At 38.1% G+C, this 19990-nt stretch overlaps 1 protein-coding gene across 2 annotated transcripts in view; it reads left to right on the top strand.

The window, feature by feature from the left end:
• DROSHA (drosha ribonuclease III) overlaps nucleotides 1-19990 on the top strand; it is a 75014-nt gene that overhangs the window by 17583 nt on the left and 37441 nt on the right. For both annotated transcript variants that reach the window (XM_056331675.1, XM_056331676.1), the window contains 6 exons: nucleotides 2980-3051; nucleotides 4672-4753; nucleotides 6014-6088; nucleotides 9952-10121; nucleotides 14595-14719; nucleotides 19817-19916. In XM_056331675.1, the coding sequence (XP_056187650.1) occupies nucleotides 2980-3051; nucleotides 4672-4753; nucleotides 6014-6088; nucleotides 9952-10121; nucleotides 14595-14719; nucleotides 19817-19916 (624 nt within the window). The remainder of the gene's footprint in view (nucleotides 1-2979; nucleotides 3052-4671; nucleotides 4754-6013; nucleotides 6089-9951; nucleotides 10122-14594; nucleotides 14720-19816; nucleotides 19917-19990) is intronic.

Here is a 19990-nt window from a genome sequence, read left to right as displayed (position 1 = left end):
AGTTAAGATGTTTTTGCTCTGAAGTAGAACTTCCCATAAAACAGTGATACTTGTATGTTACAAACATCTTGCCACCATTGGTGACAGGGGAAAGACTTTTTGTGCTAATGAGTCTCAGGTTTTGTCTTGACTAATTGTGATGAGCATTGTCTTCAAAATGCGACTGAGACTGTGATGTGTATCAGTGTGATGTTTTTACATGTTTCACAGTTTGAAAGTGAAATAAACCATGGAATAAGTTGTTAAAGCTGTTAATTGGATGTAAGTGGGGTGAGGAGCTTTATTAAGTTAAAAATAATAAAAAAAAATAACCAGCACCAACAACAAAACAAGGTTTTCACTTTAAGTGACAAATGAACTTTTTTCAGACATCTGCTCTAAAGGGGTTTCTGTCCTGTAAAAACCTACCTAGACATACTCTTCTAGACATACCCACTACTTTCTAACATCTCTTTAGCTTCTTCAGGAGCTAGACAAGCTATGAATTTTATTAAAAGTTGTAGGTATTTAAAGGCAATTAATTTTATGTTTTGAAAGCAAATGTAACAAGAAAAGGACATGATTGGTACCTGACTGTCCTGGTTTTCCAATGTAAGCTGATTTAGCCATATCTGAATAAAAAATATGCAAATACTTAATTTCTGTACTCTTGAAGATTTTTTTTATCTTGATGTTTCAATAATTATTTTTTCAAATGCTGTAGTATTTGTTTCCTTGGGTTTATACCTATTACTAGCTAAAACACCAATGCCAAAACCCAGTATAAGAATGGTTATCAGTACAGGACTGAGATGCAAGAATACTGGAACGGAGAGGCACTGAGAAGAAAATACTTTTTTCCTTGACAGTTCGTTTACATTATGTGTATATCACAACACTTCAAGTGAGCAGGAGAAAGGGACTCTTGCTGACAATAAGTCAGTGAGAGAGTGGAGTTCAGCCTGTGGCGTGGCAGTGTGAAGCACTTGTGCCCAGGAGCATTAACTCAGCCTTGGGATTCAAAGCAGATTTGTCCCAGGGCTTTACATTTTTACTTTGCAAATGAGCAAAAAGGGACAGTTTTGTTTCATTGCCATTAAAAGGATTAAGAGACCACCTTACCTTTACAATTTTTGTGTCTGTTGTATGACAGGAAAGCAGATTTACGGAAATTTTTAATATAGAAGAAGGAAAATTCTTGTCTGCCATGAGTAGCTAGTGAAGACATTGAGCTTACTCTTACTGTAAAGTGCATATGTGTTTTTTCTCATTCCAAATAGGGGAAGTGATCAGCAGCAAATGATTGCTTTTTTCAGAGTTGAATACAAAACGCTGTATTGTCAGTTCATGTTATAATAGATATAAAGCCCTTTGGCAGAAGTCTCTTGCTGTCTTGAGATGGGTTTTGGCAGCATAAAAGCTGCTGTTTGAGAGACACTTTGGAGTATATTTGATAAAAGGAAGGTGTCAAAGGGTGGCAAAAATAGAGATCTGAAAACAGTCTTCGAACCAGATTTCTGTAATTTGAAGTTTTAGCTTTGCACACTTTAGAAGTCTTACTGCTGTGATTACTATTACTCAGTAATAGTTGAGCAGGTCAGATATTAGGGAAAATGGTTAGTACAGTCATAAGAGGAATTATAATTTTTTTTTATATAACAACCAAAACAATTTTACAGTACTAACTACGTGTTCTTTGCAATGTATTTACTTGTGTTTGTGAAACTCAAATTCATGGAGATTTTGGTCATGGTCACTTCGGTAAAGCATTAATTTTCTGTTCAATACAAAGAAAAATATCCCAGACTATTGATTTTCTGAATCAGAATATCTTCTCCTTGTTGAACTTGCAGTTTAGACAATAAGAAAACACTCTCTATATTTTTTTATTTTTTATTTTTATAAAAGTCCTACCGATTTCAGTGTGACAGGTTGTCATCTCTGCAGGTTCTAAATGGGACATTTGATTTCCAAGGCTTTTTATTTTTGTATTTACATTTAATAGTGCCAAATTGTAGGCAATGCAACTTCTTGTTTGTTTGGTGTAATTCCTTTGTTTATCATGCAGATATCAGCAGATTTTTGTAGGCAGAATAGTAAGATGTTTGACAGTGGGCTGCAAGACCATGTAAGCAGAATATTGCACCTCCAAGTCCATTGATTTCAGTGCAACCCCAGCACCTTTCAGATATTTGTGTGCTTATCAGTGCAAAATAACTTTGCATTACCTCACTTTCACAGGCCATTGAATTGTTCTAAGATTCTTTTATGCTTGGAAGGCCAGTAAAATTTGCTAAGAGCTGTACATATGTAGGGCAGGATTTGGCATTCCTGTAGTCTTTTAGAAATGCAGCTTTTTTGCTTTAAAAAAATCCCATTTAGAAATACAAATGCACACCTTCAGCAGTCTATGGACTTTGCAAACAAAAGAATCTTTTCTCAAAGGTGGAAAAAAGGAATTAGATGTTTTTCTTATTAACTAGTTGAGTGAACTGAGAATATTTATTGGATGAAGTGGGTATAAACCTATAAATTTATCCTGAAGTTCTTATGTTGTGTTGCTATGACTTAAAGCTATATTTTAAGACAGTATAACTAGCGGAATTGGCAGTGTGCTACAAACACCTTGCCTTCAGGTCACTGTTTCAATCTGACATGTTGCATCACCAGTAATAAATTCACTTCCAAATATACAAGTGAGAGAAGATGGGAGTTTACTGACCTTTGCTTTTTCTTCTAAACAACATTTCATCTCCAGTAGATGGCATTATTTAATCTTTCACCATCCCTTCTGTCAGCTCCGTGTTATTACGGAGGTGGAGGTTAGAACTGTTACTTCTCTTGCACATGCTTGTGTTTCTGTCTTTGCATGATCCCCCAGAACAGCTGTTTTAGAAGTACCCTTTTCAGTGGACAGTAATACCTTAGCTTACAAAATTGTGTTAACTATACATTTGCTGCTGTATAGTTTTTCATGCTGAATTTCTATTTTCCTTCCAGATTCCTCTATGTAAAGTAATCAGATTTAACATAGACTATACAATTCATTTCATTGAGGAGATGATGCCTGAGGTAAGAAGGATAATTAGTCAAAAAGTCAGAGTGGGTTATGAATTGTTGATATGCTTAATGGATTAAACTCTTCAGAATCCCATCTTGTGAAGTCTCGTAAGAGACCGGCTGTGTTCTGAATGAATGGCTGAAAAGGAACTTTCACCCACAGGTACTAGCATAAATCCATCTACCTGGGCTATCGTATATTAAAATCAAATAGTAGGAAATGCTTATATCCATAGCTTCTTTTCATTTTAAGTTATATATTATATAATGTCAGGTACTCTTATCTGTAAGCTGAGTTAGATCCGTCCTTCACGGATAACAAAAATAAGGCATATGTAGATATTTGTTTGCCAGGACCACATAAGTGATGGCAGAGCTGAAACTTAATCATAAGTTTGAAGCTCTGAAGATTGCTTATCAGTACTTAATATAAGCTGTTGCCAAAACAAATTTCCTGTGGATACAAAGAAAGAACATTCAGTCCATAATCTGTTTTATTTTTTTATTACAAATTAATCCCTGGTGAAGTCAGTTTGTGAAGTAAATTGCTGCAGTGGAACAGCATGTGTAGGTACAGAAACACCCCTGCATATTAACTACGAAGATAGGATCAGTGTTTAATGTAGTCACATATATTTACATTTTCTTTCTAGTTATCTCTTTTTTGCTCAACAGTATCTAAATATATGCAAGAGCCCTGAAATTCCTCAGCAAGATAAATATGATCAAAGGAATTTATTTCTTGTTACTGAATCTGCTGTGTTGTCTCCAGATCTTGTTCTAAAACAATAAATGGCCACCAAGCAAAAGAGGGAATTGGCCGTATTTTGGACTCCTGGTCAAATGGCTACAGTTTAATTTGCAGGCCATCTTTACTAATGCTTTCTTGTGAAAGAGATTGTGGTGTTGGGTTTGGAATTTATGGCCGGTATGATACACATACAATTTACATCAGCCTGGCCTGGCCCGATTTTGTTCAGGAAAGCTTTTTATGTTCTTTTATTTCTGAATGAGAGCTCTTTGCTTTGGAGGAGCTGCTTCCCCACTTGATGAGAAGAATCTCATTCTTTTTTTTTCTTTTTTTTCTGTTGTGTTTTTGGTTGTTGGGTTTTTTTCTTTCCTGTCCTGTTGGCTCTTGAGGTCATAATCCTCAATTTGTGTTGTGCTGATATGTTGCTGTGGAAGTGATAATGATACCACAGATGGTGATATATAAACTTTCAATATCAGCATGTAGGAAAAAGTGAATTACAGAAGGGATCCTTCTCAGAAATATGTCATCTGCTTAGCTTACTCAGGCGAGAGGGTTATAGTGCATGGCAGTTTATCGCAGATTCATGATTTTTGCCTATAGTGTTGATTTGGACATTGAATAAGGAGTCTTCATTACAATGCTTTCTGAAGAGACCACTGTGCTATGTTACAGTAGATGATTACAGATATATCAATACTGTTTCCAAAGCCCAGTGTCTAGCAGTTGGCAAATATGAAGACACTGGGTTTTTTTATTGTTTTATTCAACTACAAATAAGTGGCATTATTTGTATTACAGTATTATTCATAACATATATATAAATTATCATAATAATTATTACATCATTATAATTCTGCCTTTTTTTTTTCTTCCCCTAGAATTTTTGTGTGAGAGGTCTTGAGCTGTTCTCTTCATATCTATTTAAAGATATTTTGGAGCTCTATGACTGGAATCTTAAAGGTAATTTTTATTTAGGGGGGGAAAAACCCCATACACAAAACCAAATGAATTTCAGCTTTTGTAAGTAGGATTCTGTTCTATTATGTTCTTTGGTTTAAAAATATAACGGAGAGGGCCTCAAAAGAACAAAGTCAAATGCTGTTTTACATGGCAGGGATAAACTTCCACTTTGTTTTTCAGGAAGATGAAATATATTAGAGTTCATTAGTGTGGGCTGTAGCAATTAAAATGCACAAACTTGGCACTAAATTTGTAAATTTTCTCCTTAATTCAAATCTATTCTTTTTAATCGAACAGTAAATATTGCACAGTATTTGGTGCGAGGTATTTTGAAAGCCAAGGTGTCGGGTAAACTACTGTTGTTATTTTTACAAGCTAACAAACAAGTCACTCATACAGGATTTCTCTACAGTCAACTTACCAAAGTACTGTCATACAGACAGCCATAGAGGGGTAACATGTCATTATAGATGAATGGTTTTGACTTGACAAGATGAAAATATATATTTCTGTGAAGACTGTGACAGAGGATAATTTTGGGGATGATCCTTCCCTTGGTCTAAAAGAAGACCGAGAACATAAAAGGAATATTATTTCAGAATCTGTAGGTGTCTCTTGGTGTCTTGACTTTCTCTATGGAGATGCACTCTACTTATTGCAGTTAAGCAGAGGAGCATACAGGTTTCATACATTTTTGTGTAGCCCTCTTTGGTTTGATAATAAATGTATTCTAGTATTGTTGTTTTTCATATCATTGGTTCTGATTGTTCTTTTTTTAACACCAGGTACTTACTGGTTTTGCTTTGATTTTCATGCAAAGCTATGTATGATGGAATAGGAAACAAAAATGCCACAAGATAGTATAATGGAAATTTCCTTGTTGTCTTTGTTATTGTAATCAAAAAACACCCCACTAATTGGGAGGGACCAATCAATTAGTACTTGTATCTTAAGACTTAAATTAATTATATAAACCCAATTTTTTTGTATCAATGTTCTAAATACAACTGCTGTGTCTTTGTTAGATTCTTTTTAAGTTATTGTAGCTTGCTTTAAAATTGTCCATGAAGCTTTCACTAGAAGGTTATTCTGTTCCTCTCTGCTGTGCGTTTTGTTACTTTTCTGATTGAAATTTAGGCCCTATCAAATGTAATCACTGTATATTGATTTTCTCTGCAGCAGGGTTACCTTTTTTCTTCTTTTGCCAATATGTTGCTGTTCATAAATTTACTCCCTTTTTTTTTTTTGTTCATATTTAAGGTCCTTCGATTGAAAATGATTCTATTTGCTGCCCCAGATTTCACTTTATGCCACGATTTGTGAGATTTCTTCCAGGTAATGTTTGTATTGTGTAGCTTTATGGAAATAACATTTGAAAAACCCCAACCCCCCAAAAAATGCCCACCCCCCGAAAACTTACCGCAAGTCAAGTAGTTCAGTCAGCGTAGAGATCTGGTGCTTCCACCTGAAGTCTTTGGTGCTTGCTGGCAGTGTGGATGGTTTACTCAGCACCGGGATTCAGATGGGCAGGCCAAGTCTCATGTCCAGCTTTTGTATCTTTCGTGGTGACTTCAGGCAGTGCTGGGTCATCCTTGTCCTGCCCTGTGATGGAGCTGTAGCATTTGAAGAGTGTTATTACCTAACCTCACACGTGAAACTGAACTTCCTGTCCCCTCTGCTCTTCAGGATACTGTGTCATTATATTAAAATTCTTGATGTACAGTTTTGAGGGTCAGCATGATTGGCACCCCTGAGCACATGTTGTTCTGATTGTTTTTCTTTATCTTAATGCAAGCTTAGACCTTGCAGCAAACAGTGAAAGTCAAAAAGCACCATTCCAATGCAATTCAACCCTAGCCTGCTAGCCAAGGACGAGCTTCAGTGTGAAACATTACACTCATTTTGAATGAACAGCTTACGTAGGCATTTAACACATCCTAAGATACTAGGACAGACTTTCAGTTGATAAAAATGTCATGGCTCTGTTGAAAACGTCTCCTGCTGAGATCCTGCCAGTGATTGTTCCAGAAGGGTTGTGTGGACAGAAGGATCCATTTCAGCTGCTGTATTGAGGTTACAGATGAGACATGGAACAATCTTCATCAAGAGGGCTGTGGCCTGGAGGTACACTGTGCTCTGGGCTTTGAAACTTAGTTGGGATATTAATTACAGCTGTAGCTAAATGAGGTTTGGCTCACTACTGTGGAGAGTACTGATGGCTAGATGACTATATTTGTAATTTTTGTTCCTTCCTGGATACACAACACTGTTCAATCAGAAGCAGAGCTCTGAGGCTTGCTAGCAAACATTGATTTGGTTTTACAGAAGCAATTTACAAAATAAGCCATCAAGCCACATGTGGCTGATTAACTTGACCTCAGCACAAAATGAGAACAAGTTTGACCTGCTTGGTTTTTGTAGCTTGAGGCTGTTTTTCTGTTAGTTCGGGGGTTTTATGTTCTGTTTTGTTTTATTTTGTTTTAGAAGTCAGTCGTTTCTGTACTGTTGGCTTGTTTACTGATAGGGAGAGATAAGTCTCTGTATTCCTGTGTGCTTCCTCTTTAAGGTCCCCAGCCTTCTAACTCTTTATAAAAAATGTCTTTTTCCTGATATTTCTGGATATATAGTTGCCTTTTAATGTCTTTGACAGATACTTTTTTTAATCAAGTTTACATTTTGTATTGATTATTTTTTTGAGATATCCTTGGAGATATTTAATTTCCAGAGAGTAGGAATCTATTTCCTTCAGGTATGTTTGCAGAACAGTGTTTCTATATGTCTAATCAAAGAAGACATATTGGTGCAACAGATCTCCACACATCCATCAGCTGTCTCTTTAAAGATATAAATGAATTACTGATTTTTCCATCCCCTCTATTTTTCTTTCTTATTTTTCTAACATGGTCTAAAAATGTGGGGGTTGGGATGTCAGGATTACTTGGGGACAGGCCTTGGTGTAGCTCTGAGCTTTGAGCTAATTATACTGGGTTTACTGAGTGCCAGAGATGCATAGCATGTGGAGTAGTTGCTGTATTGTATTCATTGTCAAGGATTTTTGTGATTATAAATGCAAGAAAGTAAAAGACTACAAAAAAACCCCCAATATATGAGGTCCCAAGTATTGCCTGTTCTGACCCAGGAAAGGTCAGGAAAAAAAATGCTATTTTTAGCAAGCTGTACCCTTCCTGCACATGGTCTTCAGTAAGTTTCAGCTAGGATAGAGTTAATTTTCTTCCTAGTAGCTGGTAGAGTGCTGTGTTTTTGTTTTAGGATAAGAGTAACTTGATAACACACTAATGTTTTAGTTGTTGCTAAGTAATGCTTGCCTGAAGTCAAGGACTTCTCAAGTTACCCATGTTCTGCTAGTGAGGAGATGCACAAGAAGCTGGGAGGGAGCACAGCCAGGACAGCTCATCCAAACTGGCCAAAGGGATATTCCATACCATAGAATGTCATGGTCAGTACATAAACTGGGCGTCATCAGTCAACTGGTGATGAGCAGTTGTATTGTGCATAACTTGTCTTGGGCTTTAGTCCTTTCTCTTCCCCCCCTTTTCATTACAGTTGTTGTTGTTATTATTATAATTATCTTTTACTTTATTTCAATTGTTAAATTGTTTTTATCTCAACCTGTAAGTTTTACTTGTTTCTAATTCCTCTCCCCATCCCACCCAGGGGAGGAGTGAGTGCGGGGCTGCATGGTACTTAGTTGCCGGCTGGGGTTAAACCATGACAGTATGGCTGCACTGTGGTATTTCTTTTAGTGATCGTTGGACATGGGCTACCTCTTCCGTAACAGCATAATCTGGGTGTTGACAAAGACACAAGTTTTGTAAACTTCAAATTAAACCCTTTAATTTGAAGGAAAACTTTTCACTTTTAAAAATCTGCCCCTGTAGCTATTTAGAAGTAATTTCCGTTTCCAGTGAGGTTTAGGGTGTATTTTCCCTATTTAAGATTCCCTCTTGGAGTTTGAATGAGGTTAATTGTTCTAAGAGGCCAAGTTATGTCATTCCCTTTCATTTTTTCTGTACCATAAAGCTGTAATCGCAGCTGAAGTAAGAGAGGTGCTTGTTCCCTCGTGTGTTTTGTAGACAGCATCATCTTAGGCGGCACTACTGTTAACAGAGCAGTTCTGTGAGGCTATTCCTGTGTGCCTGGGATCACATTTCTTGTGGTGTGGCATCATCCCCCATGCTGCTCTAAGGCTTTACTTCTGGTTTTTTTATTCCATTCCTTTTTATTGTATGTGTAATGAGAGAGAACGTACTCGGGAGCAGGACCAGTTTGGCCCTGCTCCCTGGGGAAGGGAAATCAACACTTTTGCTCTGTAGGGATGAAACTTGGATGCCTCTATACCTACAGATTAATACCCTTTTGTTGGAAGGAGTCAGAGAGATGTGTTTCAAAATTAAAGCACTATAGTAATCTGTCTTATCTTTTTACTTGTATAAATGGACGTACTTAGTTTGAATAGTCAGTGTCTGTGAGTGGTGGTCTGTCAGGACTGTCACTCATATTTCCTGTTTGTGTCTTCACACCTGTAACTGGCTACCTGAAGCCAGTCAGATATTTATTATACTGCCTTCCTTTGTTACAAGCAGCCTTTGCTATGCATGTTTCCTGGGGTCTTTGAAGTATTTAGCTGTTTTCACGTGTCCTTGATTTTAGTGATAGAAAACAGCATGAGACTCTTTAGTCTGCAGGTACAGCATGTAAGCATGCAGATGAGTTTGAAATGCAAGGATAACTTGCTACATTCATCCAGAAGTATCCCATAAAATTTTGAGTGCTCTTTAAAAAAAAAAAAGCTGTGAGAATGCCTAAAGGCTTTTTAACTACTGTTGTAAAAAAGAATTATAGAAGTGTGAAAAGGAAGATATAACTGGACAGTGTAACTGATTGTTCTGCCTACTCATTTTAAAGTTTTTTCAGGCAAGTTAGAAACTTCAACTTTACAGTATGATGAAACTGTTACACTTGCTACCATAACTGTTATTGCTTCCAGTTTAGCAAAGTGTTTATGCAAGTGCAGTATTCATCAATAAAATATTTGCCTTCATATTTGTCAAGTCGCTTAAGCATTTTGCATTTTATTTTGCTTATCCATATATTTTATGTGTTCTGCATATTTTCTGTCTTGCTCATGCTTTAGGAGTGAATATCTGAAATGCATTTTATTTATTTATTCTTTTAAGATGGAGGAAAAGAAGTACTCTCAATGCATCAGATTCTTCTCTACTTGTTACGATGCAATAAAGCCCTGGTGCCTGAAGAGGAGATTGCCAACATGCTTCAGTGGGAAGAGCTGGAATGGCAGAAATACGCAGAAGAATGCAAAGGGATGATCGTTACCAGCCCTGGCATGGTAGAGCAAATAATTCTGATTATCAACAACCCAATGACACAAATATGTCTTGCTTCAGGGAGTTTGCTCCAGGCTGAATTGGAAAGGGAACAGATGACCACTAACAGTTGCAGATTGCCATAGGAACAGTTCATTGACTTCTTCCAACCCTGGGAAGAACTACACCCTCCGCCGCTCTACTGGAGGGCATGTTTCCAGATGAGCACTGTTTCAATGTGTGTGTAAAAGGAATGGCTATATTTTATGTATGTGAAACCATAGTTTGCTCCTCTGCTTGCTTATTTTCTTAGGCAGTCTTTGTGTTGTGTGATCTCATTCTCTTTTCCCTGACACAGAACCAGAGAATTAGTAACTATTTGTTATTTTCTTTCATCTTCCTCTTTTTACCCCCTAGCTCTACTTAGTGTCTTCCATGCAGATTCTGCCCTGAATACGGAAAAGGTGTTTTCTGCCTCTGTGGGGTTTTCCCACACTGTTTCTCTGTTGCTCTCACTCACACTGAGGAATCTTGTGTATGTTAATGAATGCATCCATTAATTTTCAGTGGTGTGCTTGAAACCCCTATGGCCTTATTATTTTGGAACAATTAGTATTTTAAGGCATATGTTCTCTGAACACAGCTCCTTTCAACTCCAGTATTTATGTGATTTTAGCCCACTTCTTTTTTTAACTTTTGCACTTACAAAATGTGGGTCATACAAGTAAATGTCCACTAAAAGCTGCAGAGTTCTGCTTGCATGGTTTGGTCAATATTGCATGGTGGTATCTCAGTAGTATAGGAATGTTTTGGACTTAATATTTTAGACTGCCATGCAGCTTTCTCAGTTGTAATACCTCTCTATCTCTGACTTCATTTTCCTTCTTTGCTTTTCCTCCTTTACTTATAGCTCAACTTCTCAGCTTCTGCAGAAAAAATGTGCCTAGGTATCATGCCTAAGGGGAGATTGTTTGCTAACTAAAAAACTTGTTACCAAACTGCAGCTAGGATGACTTCCTAAATATATTTTTCAAGTTCATACTTTTAAGTATGACAGCATTAAATTTAGTAAACTGCATTATAAGCTAATCATAACTTGGACAGGGTAATTTATTTTTCCCTTGATTTCATTCTAAGTGTTTTAGTTCTGGCTAAAACTTTCTAAACCAAAAGGAAAATAAGATCATCTTTGGGAACCTGAAATACAGAATACACATGAACTCTCACTATGAAAAACTGAGACAGTTAAAACAGTGCTAAACCAGAATCTCATAATAGAAATCGTTAGACAGCCTTAACTGTGTAACTTTGTCACCTGTGGTTTCTGTGATACAAGGTACATGCTAGTGCAACAGTCTTCAGCATCTGAATGGTATACGTTGAGGTAACTTCAGTGGCGTCGCTGAAGATAAGCTGATTTCAGCTAGCTGAAAACTTGATTTTTTGATTAGCATGAACAAACGCATATATGCTCCTTCCTTGTGTCACTAAACTGTAAATGTATGCACAAGGGGGTGCATTTTGTGAGTGGTAGTGTTAATTTTGAGGTTTTGTGTGATTTTTACTAGACAAGCTTTGCATGCTACAAGACAACGTTTTTAGAGATGCATGTGGACATCAAAATATGTAAGCATAAAAGAAATCTGCAACACTTTGAAATGTCATGTTATAATGCCATAACTAGAACATGTTTTTTCTCTCAAGATTGCAATGACTTTCTTCTTAGTTTGAGGATTTTTTCTGTTCATTGCAGCATATTCTATTGAGTATGAAAGTAAGTGAAAACCAGTATGAAAGTATTTTTCTGTGCATTTTGTAACATTAGGAGATAAAACAGTTCTGTTACAATGTGAAACTGTTTTAGAAAATGACAGTTCTTCAATTTTATCCACTTGACACTACAAAGTAAAACCACTAAATTTTATTTTGCTGCTTTCCTACACAACATCCCTTCAGAAATAATTCCTTTTGTGAGCAGATCTAGGTTTTTTATATGTATTTTAATTTTAAGTTAGGTGTATATATGCTTGCTGGAGAAGGGAAAAAACTTTGATAGGCGTATAAATCCCACTTAAATATATATGTATTTTAACATATTTTTGCACTACATCTGCAAACAGTGTCATCATGTCTTCTAATATCAGCAAAGCCTTGATTGATGGGTTTTGGAGTAGAAAACAAAGATAATGGGCCTCTGTTCTGTTAGAATTTCTTTAGTGTTGATGAGATTTTTAAAAGCGAGATTGTGATTATTACATGGTCACTCACAGCACTTTTAGAAGAATACAGGGATAAAAATCTGGAAGAATAACATCTAATTTGATTGTGTCCTGTCTGCTGGTGTGCAGTTTGTACTGTACGTTTCTGTATGGTGCTGTTTGTTCATTTAACCTTCAGAAGCGGCACCAGAGGGGAAGCTATTGTTCACTGTGCTGAAGGAAAAAAGCATGGCCTAGCTACACCCCTCTCATAACTGTCAGTGAAGGAACAATGGTGACTGAGTCTTAAAGAAGGAGTTCTTTTGTCCTGGTTGTTTTCAGACATCTGTGAACGTCTGTGTAACAGTGACAAAACTCAAAGGCAGTGTCATGTAAATAAAGAGGAAGAGTCTGATTTTGAGTGATCCTGAGGCCACGCATTTTACACAGGCCCCGCTATAGGTGTGTTGAAAGCTTTTCTCCCTTTCGCACTTGTAAGGATCAGATTTCTTCCATTTCAGTGTCTAAAGTATGGAACATTTTAATAAGAAAATATTATCTGTAATTTTTAAATATATATTGATTATAATTGGCGTATTGAGTATAATTATTGTTTCATATTCTGTTATCACATTTTGCCACCTTGGTTTTCAGAGGACTTGTTGCATAGCAAGGCTGCTTTTTTGAGGGGAGTGGGGACGGGAGAAGTTCCTAATTTTTAATGTTATGGAAGGGGAGAACCAATGAAAAACTGTGAAAATAAAAGCTTTTCGACTTGGCTTTGTGCAAACCTCACAAAACCAGATAAACTTTAAACCAGAGCTTAAAGTCCTGAAATTTGGGAGCATCATTCTGCCTGCTACAAATCCCTCCCCATTTTTTCATTAGTTTTTGTCGTCCTAATCCCTTTTTGTTGGAAGTGCTGTGGGTGAGTGTTTTTCTCTTCCTTTTTTTTTTTTTTTTTTTAAAGCCTAGAAGCATGACCTAACTAACTTTTAATTTTTTCATTTTTCTTTGGTTTTTTTGGCTGGGGAGATGTAACTTTATGTTCAGTCATCATGTTCAAAGGGAAACTGATGAGCATTTTTCCCTTGGAAAATGTTTCTCTATCTGAATGTCAAAGTTTTAAGTAAATTTTTGTTTTTTCTAGAATAGATTGGAAATGTGACCACCTGGTGAGGCTTACCTTGATTTATAGAATGGGCTTTGCTTATCCATGCAGAAAATGATTCTTGTGAGCAGTTCTACCAAGGTGATTTGAAGGCTGAAAGCTTTGTTCTTGACACAGTTTTTATTGTTTTGTGAAGAGAATGGTGGAAGCTGTTTCTCTGTCTATGAAACTCATCTTTGAGAAATTCACAATGCTAAATTAGAAGTTCTGAGATGCAGGTAACTAGAAGTAATTCCCTATTTCTGAAACCTTAGACAAACAAAATATTGGCTTCATCCAGCTGATTGCAAAGCAGGGAGTAAGCAGGCACATTACAAAGCAGCTTGCCAGGTAATGGAGAAAGTGTTTACTTGAAGACAAACTGTGCATCTTCAGCTGAGTCTTTAAATATGTTAGATAAGTGATCGAGAGCTCTGTAAGCAGCATGTATTCTGCAGTGATGTGGAATTACTCATTTTCAGTGTTTTTAGAGTGAAGCAAAAGTTGCCTCCTTCTGTGCTGTCCTTTTTAACTGGAAAAAGAACTTCTGTTTTGAAGTGTAAAAAAGACAGAAATTTCCTCATTATATGAGACTGTATTCCTCATTGTACACATCAGCCTAGGAGCCTTTTGCAAGAGTAGCATGACAGATTTTTTTAATGCTGTTTGGTTGGTGTGATTGAATGGATATAATAATGGCTTCACTTGCTTTGGGAAATCAGAAGCAGAGCTAAAATTAGAGAGGTTACCTGATCCTAGCAAACTACTCGGGTGTGTGGGAGCTTGGATGCCAGAATGCTAATCCTGATTTTATTTCCAGTGTGATGTTCAACCAAAGAAAGCCACTTTTCATGAAAATAATCAAACTAAATTTCCCGACTTGTAAAATGAAAATAAAAATATTTCCCTTTTTCACTAAGAGCTAAGTCAATTAACTTTGTTTCAGTCACTTCAAATATTTTTTTTTATCATATTAGTGTTTAGTTTTATGTGTATTTTAATAAGCTTGGAATAGAGCTGCTTCGTAGTTCCTGGACAGTATGAGCTTGAAATAGAGCTGCTTCGTAGTTCCTGGACAGTATGAGCTAGAGGCAATAAATTTTTCATGGAGCTGTTATCAATTAGGTGTATTTTGTTTTTTCTCCTAGAAACCCAGCTCAGTTCGTATTGATCAACTGGACCGGGAACAGTTCAATCCTGATGTAATTACTTTCCCCATTATTGTCCACTTTGGGATACGACCTGCTCAACTCAGTTATGCTGGAGATCCTCAGTAAGATACTTTCATTCCATCTTTCATTCAGAATCTCATTACTGTTGTAATTTGTGGCTTAAATAGGGCTTGTTCATGTGCTTAATTGAGTCTGCTAGGAAGCTTAGTGCTTATGACAATGGACACAAGCTCTTGTAAATCAGAGAATATAAGGTATAACTTCTTTTCTCTGGCATAATTCAGGATCTGCTGAAGTAAACGTGCATGTGCAGCATGAAATTCCTCAACCTGAGAACAGCTCTTCTAGGTCAGACCAAAGGTTCCTCAAGCTCAGTGTTATTTCTCTGAGAGGTCAGTTGCGGGGTTTTTGGAGAGAGAATAGCCTAACAGGAAGGCAGAGGGGAAGAAATACTTATCCATGCTTCCAAAGGTCTGTAGCATATGGACTTCTGAGCTATAGGATGTGTGTAGATCATTTTGTTTTAACAGCCCTGAATGGACTTTCCTTCTCTAAATTTCTCAAATCACTGTTTGAATCTTTTTATGCTACTGACCGTAGTTGTAGCATAAAACTACTGACAGTACTGTTGTGCATCATATGAAAAAGGACTGACTTTTGCTTCAGAGCTGCTGCTTGATCGTTTAATTAAATGCTTTTCAGGTCTTACATCTAATGATGAAGAATATAGCCATTTTCTGCTTGCTTTCTTCGTGACATTTACTTTCTTGCACTCTGCCATATCCTACTTAGTTGTCCCTTTCTATGCCTTGAAGGATCAAGTCTACACAGCAGTGTCCAAGCTGATTTTCTCTGTACCTTTTATATCATTATAGGTATTGGGAGGAATGTAGTGAAGGAGTGGAGAGGAAATCAGAACTTCAGGCAGAACAAGAAATACTGTTTCACTGTGGACTGGTGTAGTAGCATAATAATGATTGCTGGATTTTGTTCACAATTTTTCATTTCTCACAATTCCAGGGAACTCTTCCAGTGAGTTGGAGATCTGTTTTCTGAATGATGCCAGACAGTATAGAGCTCATCTCTTGTGCATATCTAGTTAACATTGTCTTTTTCCTCATGCATTTTCCTCCAGTGTCTTTTAAGGACATTGAATTTCACCTGCAGTTTTGAGGCCCAAACACTCATATTCTTCTAGAACATATTCTTCTAGAACTAGGTGCTGAGAATTTTGAATGTCGTATGGTGGGAAGAGGGAAGAGTCCATGCTTATCCAATTAATAACATATTTTCTTCTGGCTTTGAGCATGACTTTTAATCCTTCTCATCTTCATAGAATCATAGAATCATTTGGGTTGGAAAAGACCTTTGAGATCATCAGGTCCATCCGTTAACCCAGGACTGCCAAGTCCATCACTAAACCATGTCACTAAGCACTGTATCTATGCATATTTTTTAAATACCTCCAGGGTGATCTGCTCCATAACCTTCCATGGCACCGAGGTCAGGCTGACAAGCCTGTAGTTTCCCATATTCTCCTTCCTGCCCCTTGAAGATGGTCGTTACATTGGCTAACCTCCAGTTTCGGAGACCTCTCCAGTTTGCCAGGACTGTTGAAAAATGATGGAGAGTGGCTTGGTGAGCTCCTCCACCAGCTCCCTCAGTACCTGTGAGTGGATCCAGTCCAGCCCCATAGACTTGTGCATGTCTAAGTGGAGCACTAGGTCACTAACAGTTTCCTCCTGGACTGTGGGGACTTCATTCTGCTCTTCCTCATCCCTGTCTTCCAGCTCGGGGGGCTGAGTACCCAGAGAGGAGCTGGTCTTGCTATTGAAAGCTGAAGTAAAGAAAGCATTAAGTACCTCAGCCTTTTCCTCATCCTTTGTTGCAGTGTTACCTGCTGCATCCAATAAAGGTTGCAGATTATCTTTGGCCCTTCTTGTGTTTCTAATGTATTTGTAAAAACATTTGTTGTTATCTTTTATGGTAGTGGCCAGCTTGAGTTCTAGTTGGGCTTTCGCCTCTTTAATCTTTGCTTTGCATAACCTTGTGACATCTTTATAGTTCTCCAGGATTGTCTGCCCCTTCTTCCAAAGGTGGTGAACTCACGTTTTCTGCCTGAGTTCCAGCCAAAGCACTCTGTTCAGCCAGGCTGGTCTTCTCCCCTGTCGGCTTGTCTTAAGCACATGGGGATGACCTGCTCATGCTCCTGCTCCTTTAAGACTTCCTCCTTGGAGTGTGCAACCTTCCTGGGCTCCTTGGCCCTTCAGGACTGTCTCCCAAGGGACTCTGTCAACCAGGCTCTTAAACAGGCCAAAGTTAGGCCTCCAGAACTCCAAGATAGCAGTTCTGCTGACCCACCTCCTTACTTCTCTGAGAATCAAAAAACTCTTATCTTATGATTGCTATGCCCAAGATGTCCTCAGACTGCATCACCCACCAGTCCTTCTTTGCTTGTAAACAGCAGGTCCAGTGGGGCACCTCCACTGGTTGGCTCACTTACCAGCTGTGTCAGGAAGATATCTTACACACACTCAAGGAACCTTCTAGGCTGTTTCCTCTCTGCTGTGTTATATTTTCAGTGGCCCTCCAGTAAGTTGAATTCCCCCATGAGAACAAGGGCTAGCAATCTTGAGACTTTTCCCAGCTGCTTGTAAAATATTTCATCTGTCTCATCATCCCAGTTGGGTAGTCTATAACAGACTCCCACCAGAATATCTGCCTTGTTGACCCTCCCATAAATAGTCTTAGCCATAAACACTCAACCCTACTGTTACCATCTCTTAGCCATAAACACTCAACCCTACTGTCACCATCTCTTAGCCATAAACACTCAACCCTACTGTCACCATCATTCAGCTCTAGGCAGTCAAAACACTCCCTGACACACAGAGCTATGCCATCGCCTCTCCTTCCTTGCCTATCCCTTCTGAAGAGTTTATAGCCGTCCATTGCAGCACTCCAGTCATGCGAGTTATCTTACCATGTTTCTGTGACAGTGACTATGTCATTGTCTTTCTGCTGCATGATGGCTTCCAGCTGCTCCTGTTTGTTGCCCATGCTTTGGGTATTGGCATAGGTGCACGTCAGCTGTGCTATTGATCTCACATCCAACACTCGTGTGCTGCCCCCAGCCTCTAACAAGCCTGGTTTTATTCCCTTCACCCTTCAAATCTAGTTTAAAGCTCTCTGTGAGCCCTGCTAACTCCAGACCTAGTGTCCTTTTCCCCCTCTAAGACAGGTCATTCCCATCTGTTGCTGGTGGGCCTTGGTGCCATGTGAATCTTCTAGTTTTCTCATCCATAGAAAGAATATTTAAGAACTACCTTTATTTTGATGCTGAATTTCTTAATGTTTGTAAAGTTCTAGTACCGGGTATCAAAACCAGTATAAAGATACAAAACATATTCTTCTCACATTTTTTTTTTGATTTTAACTCTAAAATTTTCATGTTGTTGTTGTTGGGGTTTTTTGTTTATTTGTTTTTCCAGAGATGCTTCCAGAATTTAGGGGTGGTTCTTTTTATCAAAGTAACAAAGCAGTTTGTGTGGAAGACCTCTGTTGTGCCTTAACTCTGGCTTAACTCTGGTATGTGTGAGATAAGCAATGCCCAGAAAAGATGTGTCTTTTCTTTATGGTGTTCTAATACAGAATTTTTGTTATTGTAATTTGTTTAATAATTTTCAAACTTAAACGCAGTAACAGAGCTTGTTCTACCCATATTAATACTAGTAGTAAAACATACATTGTAGATCATAGTTTCAGGTGGTTCTTTTTGGGTTGAAACCTCCTTGTGCCATTTGTTTGTTTTCTGGTTGGTTGATTTGTTCATTAACTTGTTTTTCTTCTTTGGATGGGGATTTGTCAGAAATAGATGTGCTATTCTGCAGACTGCAGAAATGCGGAGAACAGAGCATAAAAAAATCTATGGATTGACCCTTTCAGATGTGTTTATAGACTCAAAAGATACCAGCATCTCTAGAGACAGAGTATATATTTAAGAATGCTGCAGAGCAATAGCTATGGAGAAAATGCCAATAAAAAAATGTGTGCCTGTGAACCCAGGATGCTGGGACGATTATGAAATAGTAAAAGAGCTGCTGCTTTGTTTACAGCTTTGCTACTAATGTGGTAGCTTCCTACTAAAACCACTGTTCTAAGCTGGTGCTGAAGAGGATCTTCTTTTATAATGTAAATATATAGAAGAAAATAAACCACTTGGGTAAACTTCCTCCCACAGTCCTCTAATTCCTTGTTTCCTATTAAAAAGCCTGGGTTTATGGGTTTTCTTGAAAAATCTCTACAGAGGTGATACTATTTTGAAGATAGTATCATTTCCTAAGGACACAAGGTCTGTGTCACGATTCTGTTGGTTGCTGTCCTGCCATAGTAACTTTTGAACCCATTGGTGAATTGCAGCTGAACGGAATGGTGGGATGTTGTCTGCAAATGGATTAAGTTCTTCACAGGTTTTGTGAAAATCTGTGCTAGGCTGCAGAGGGACTCCCACTGAAGAAAAAGTTCTGTTATTGAGGTTCATGTGTAATTCAACAGCCCCAGAATAGGAAAGGGCTTGACAGTTGGAGAGAACCAGAAACCTTAAGTGTATGGTAACCATAGAGAAAACTTGACTTGCTGTTTCCATTCATCACAAACCCGTAGGGAATGACGCTTTATTCCACTGTTCACAGAATGACTTTGTGTTGCACATGACTTATGCTCTTTCTCGGGTGCTTCACTAAAATGTTTCGGCCAGTGTAAGAACAGACACTTCTTGGGAAAAGTTACAACTGCTTTTCAGTTAGTGATAAGTAAACCCTGTGGAGAAGAGGGAGTTCTCACTTGCCTGAATTGAGTTGTCATTGCTGTGGGCAAGTCTTCTCAGCCTGCAGAGGTGGCCCTTTGGAGAGGATGGGTGGGTATTTGGGAGTCCTGGATTCTACTCTGAGCTTTTCTGTTCACCTCAGTGCACACTAATGCCTCCTGTCTGCTGCTATGTCCACCCAGCTGGAACGACTGCAGAGACACTGTTGACTCTCTTGGAAGATGCTCTGAGATTTTTTCTGCAGCAAGAAGATGCTTGTAGACAATCTGTGTGTATATGGGTACATTATTAGCAGCTGGTGCATTCATAAGGAGAAACAGTGAGACTTCTGTTCTATTGACCAAAATGTTTGTTTTCTGATTTTGTCCTTCAGGTACCAAAAGCTGTGGAAGAGTTATGTGAAGCTGCGTCACCTGTTGGCTAATAGTCCCAAAGTCAAACAGGCTGATAAACAGAAATTATCACAAAGAGAGGTATGCTGGGCTGTCCTATAACAGATAAATAAGCATGGTTAATTCAGGATGAAATAAAGCCGTATGACCACCCT

Source organism: Falco biarmicus, chromosome 3 (genome assembly GCF_023638135.1).
Source record: "Falco biarmicus isolate bFalBia1 chromosome 3, bFalBia1.pri, whole genome shotgun sequence".
NCBI lineage: Eukaryota > Metazoa > Chordata > Aves > Falconiformes > Falconidae > Falco > Falco biarmicus.
This window is presented reverse-complemented; position numbering and strand designations above follow the sequence as displayed.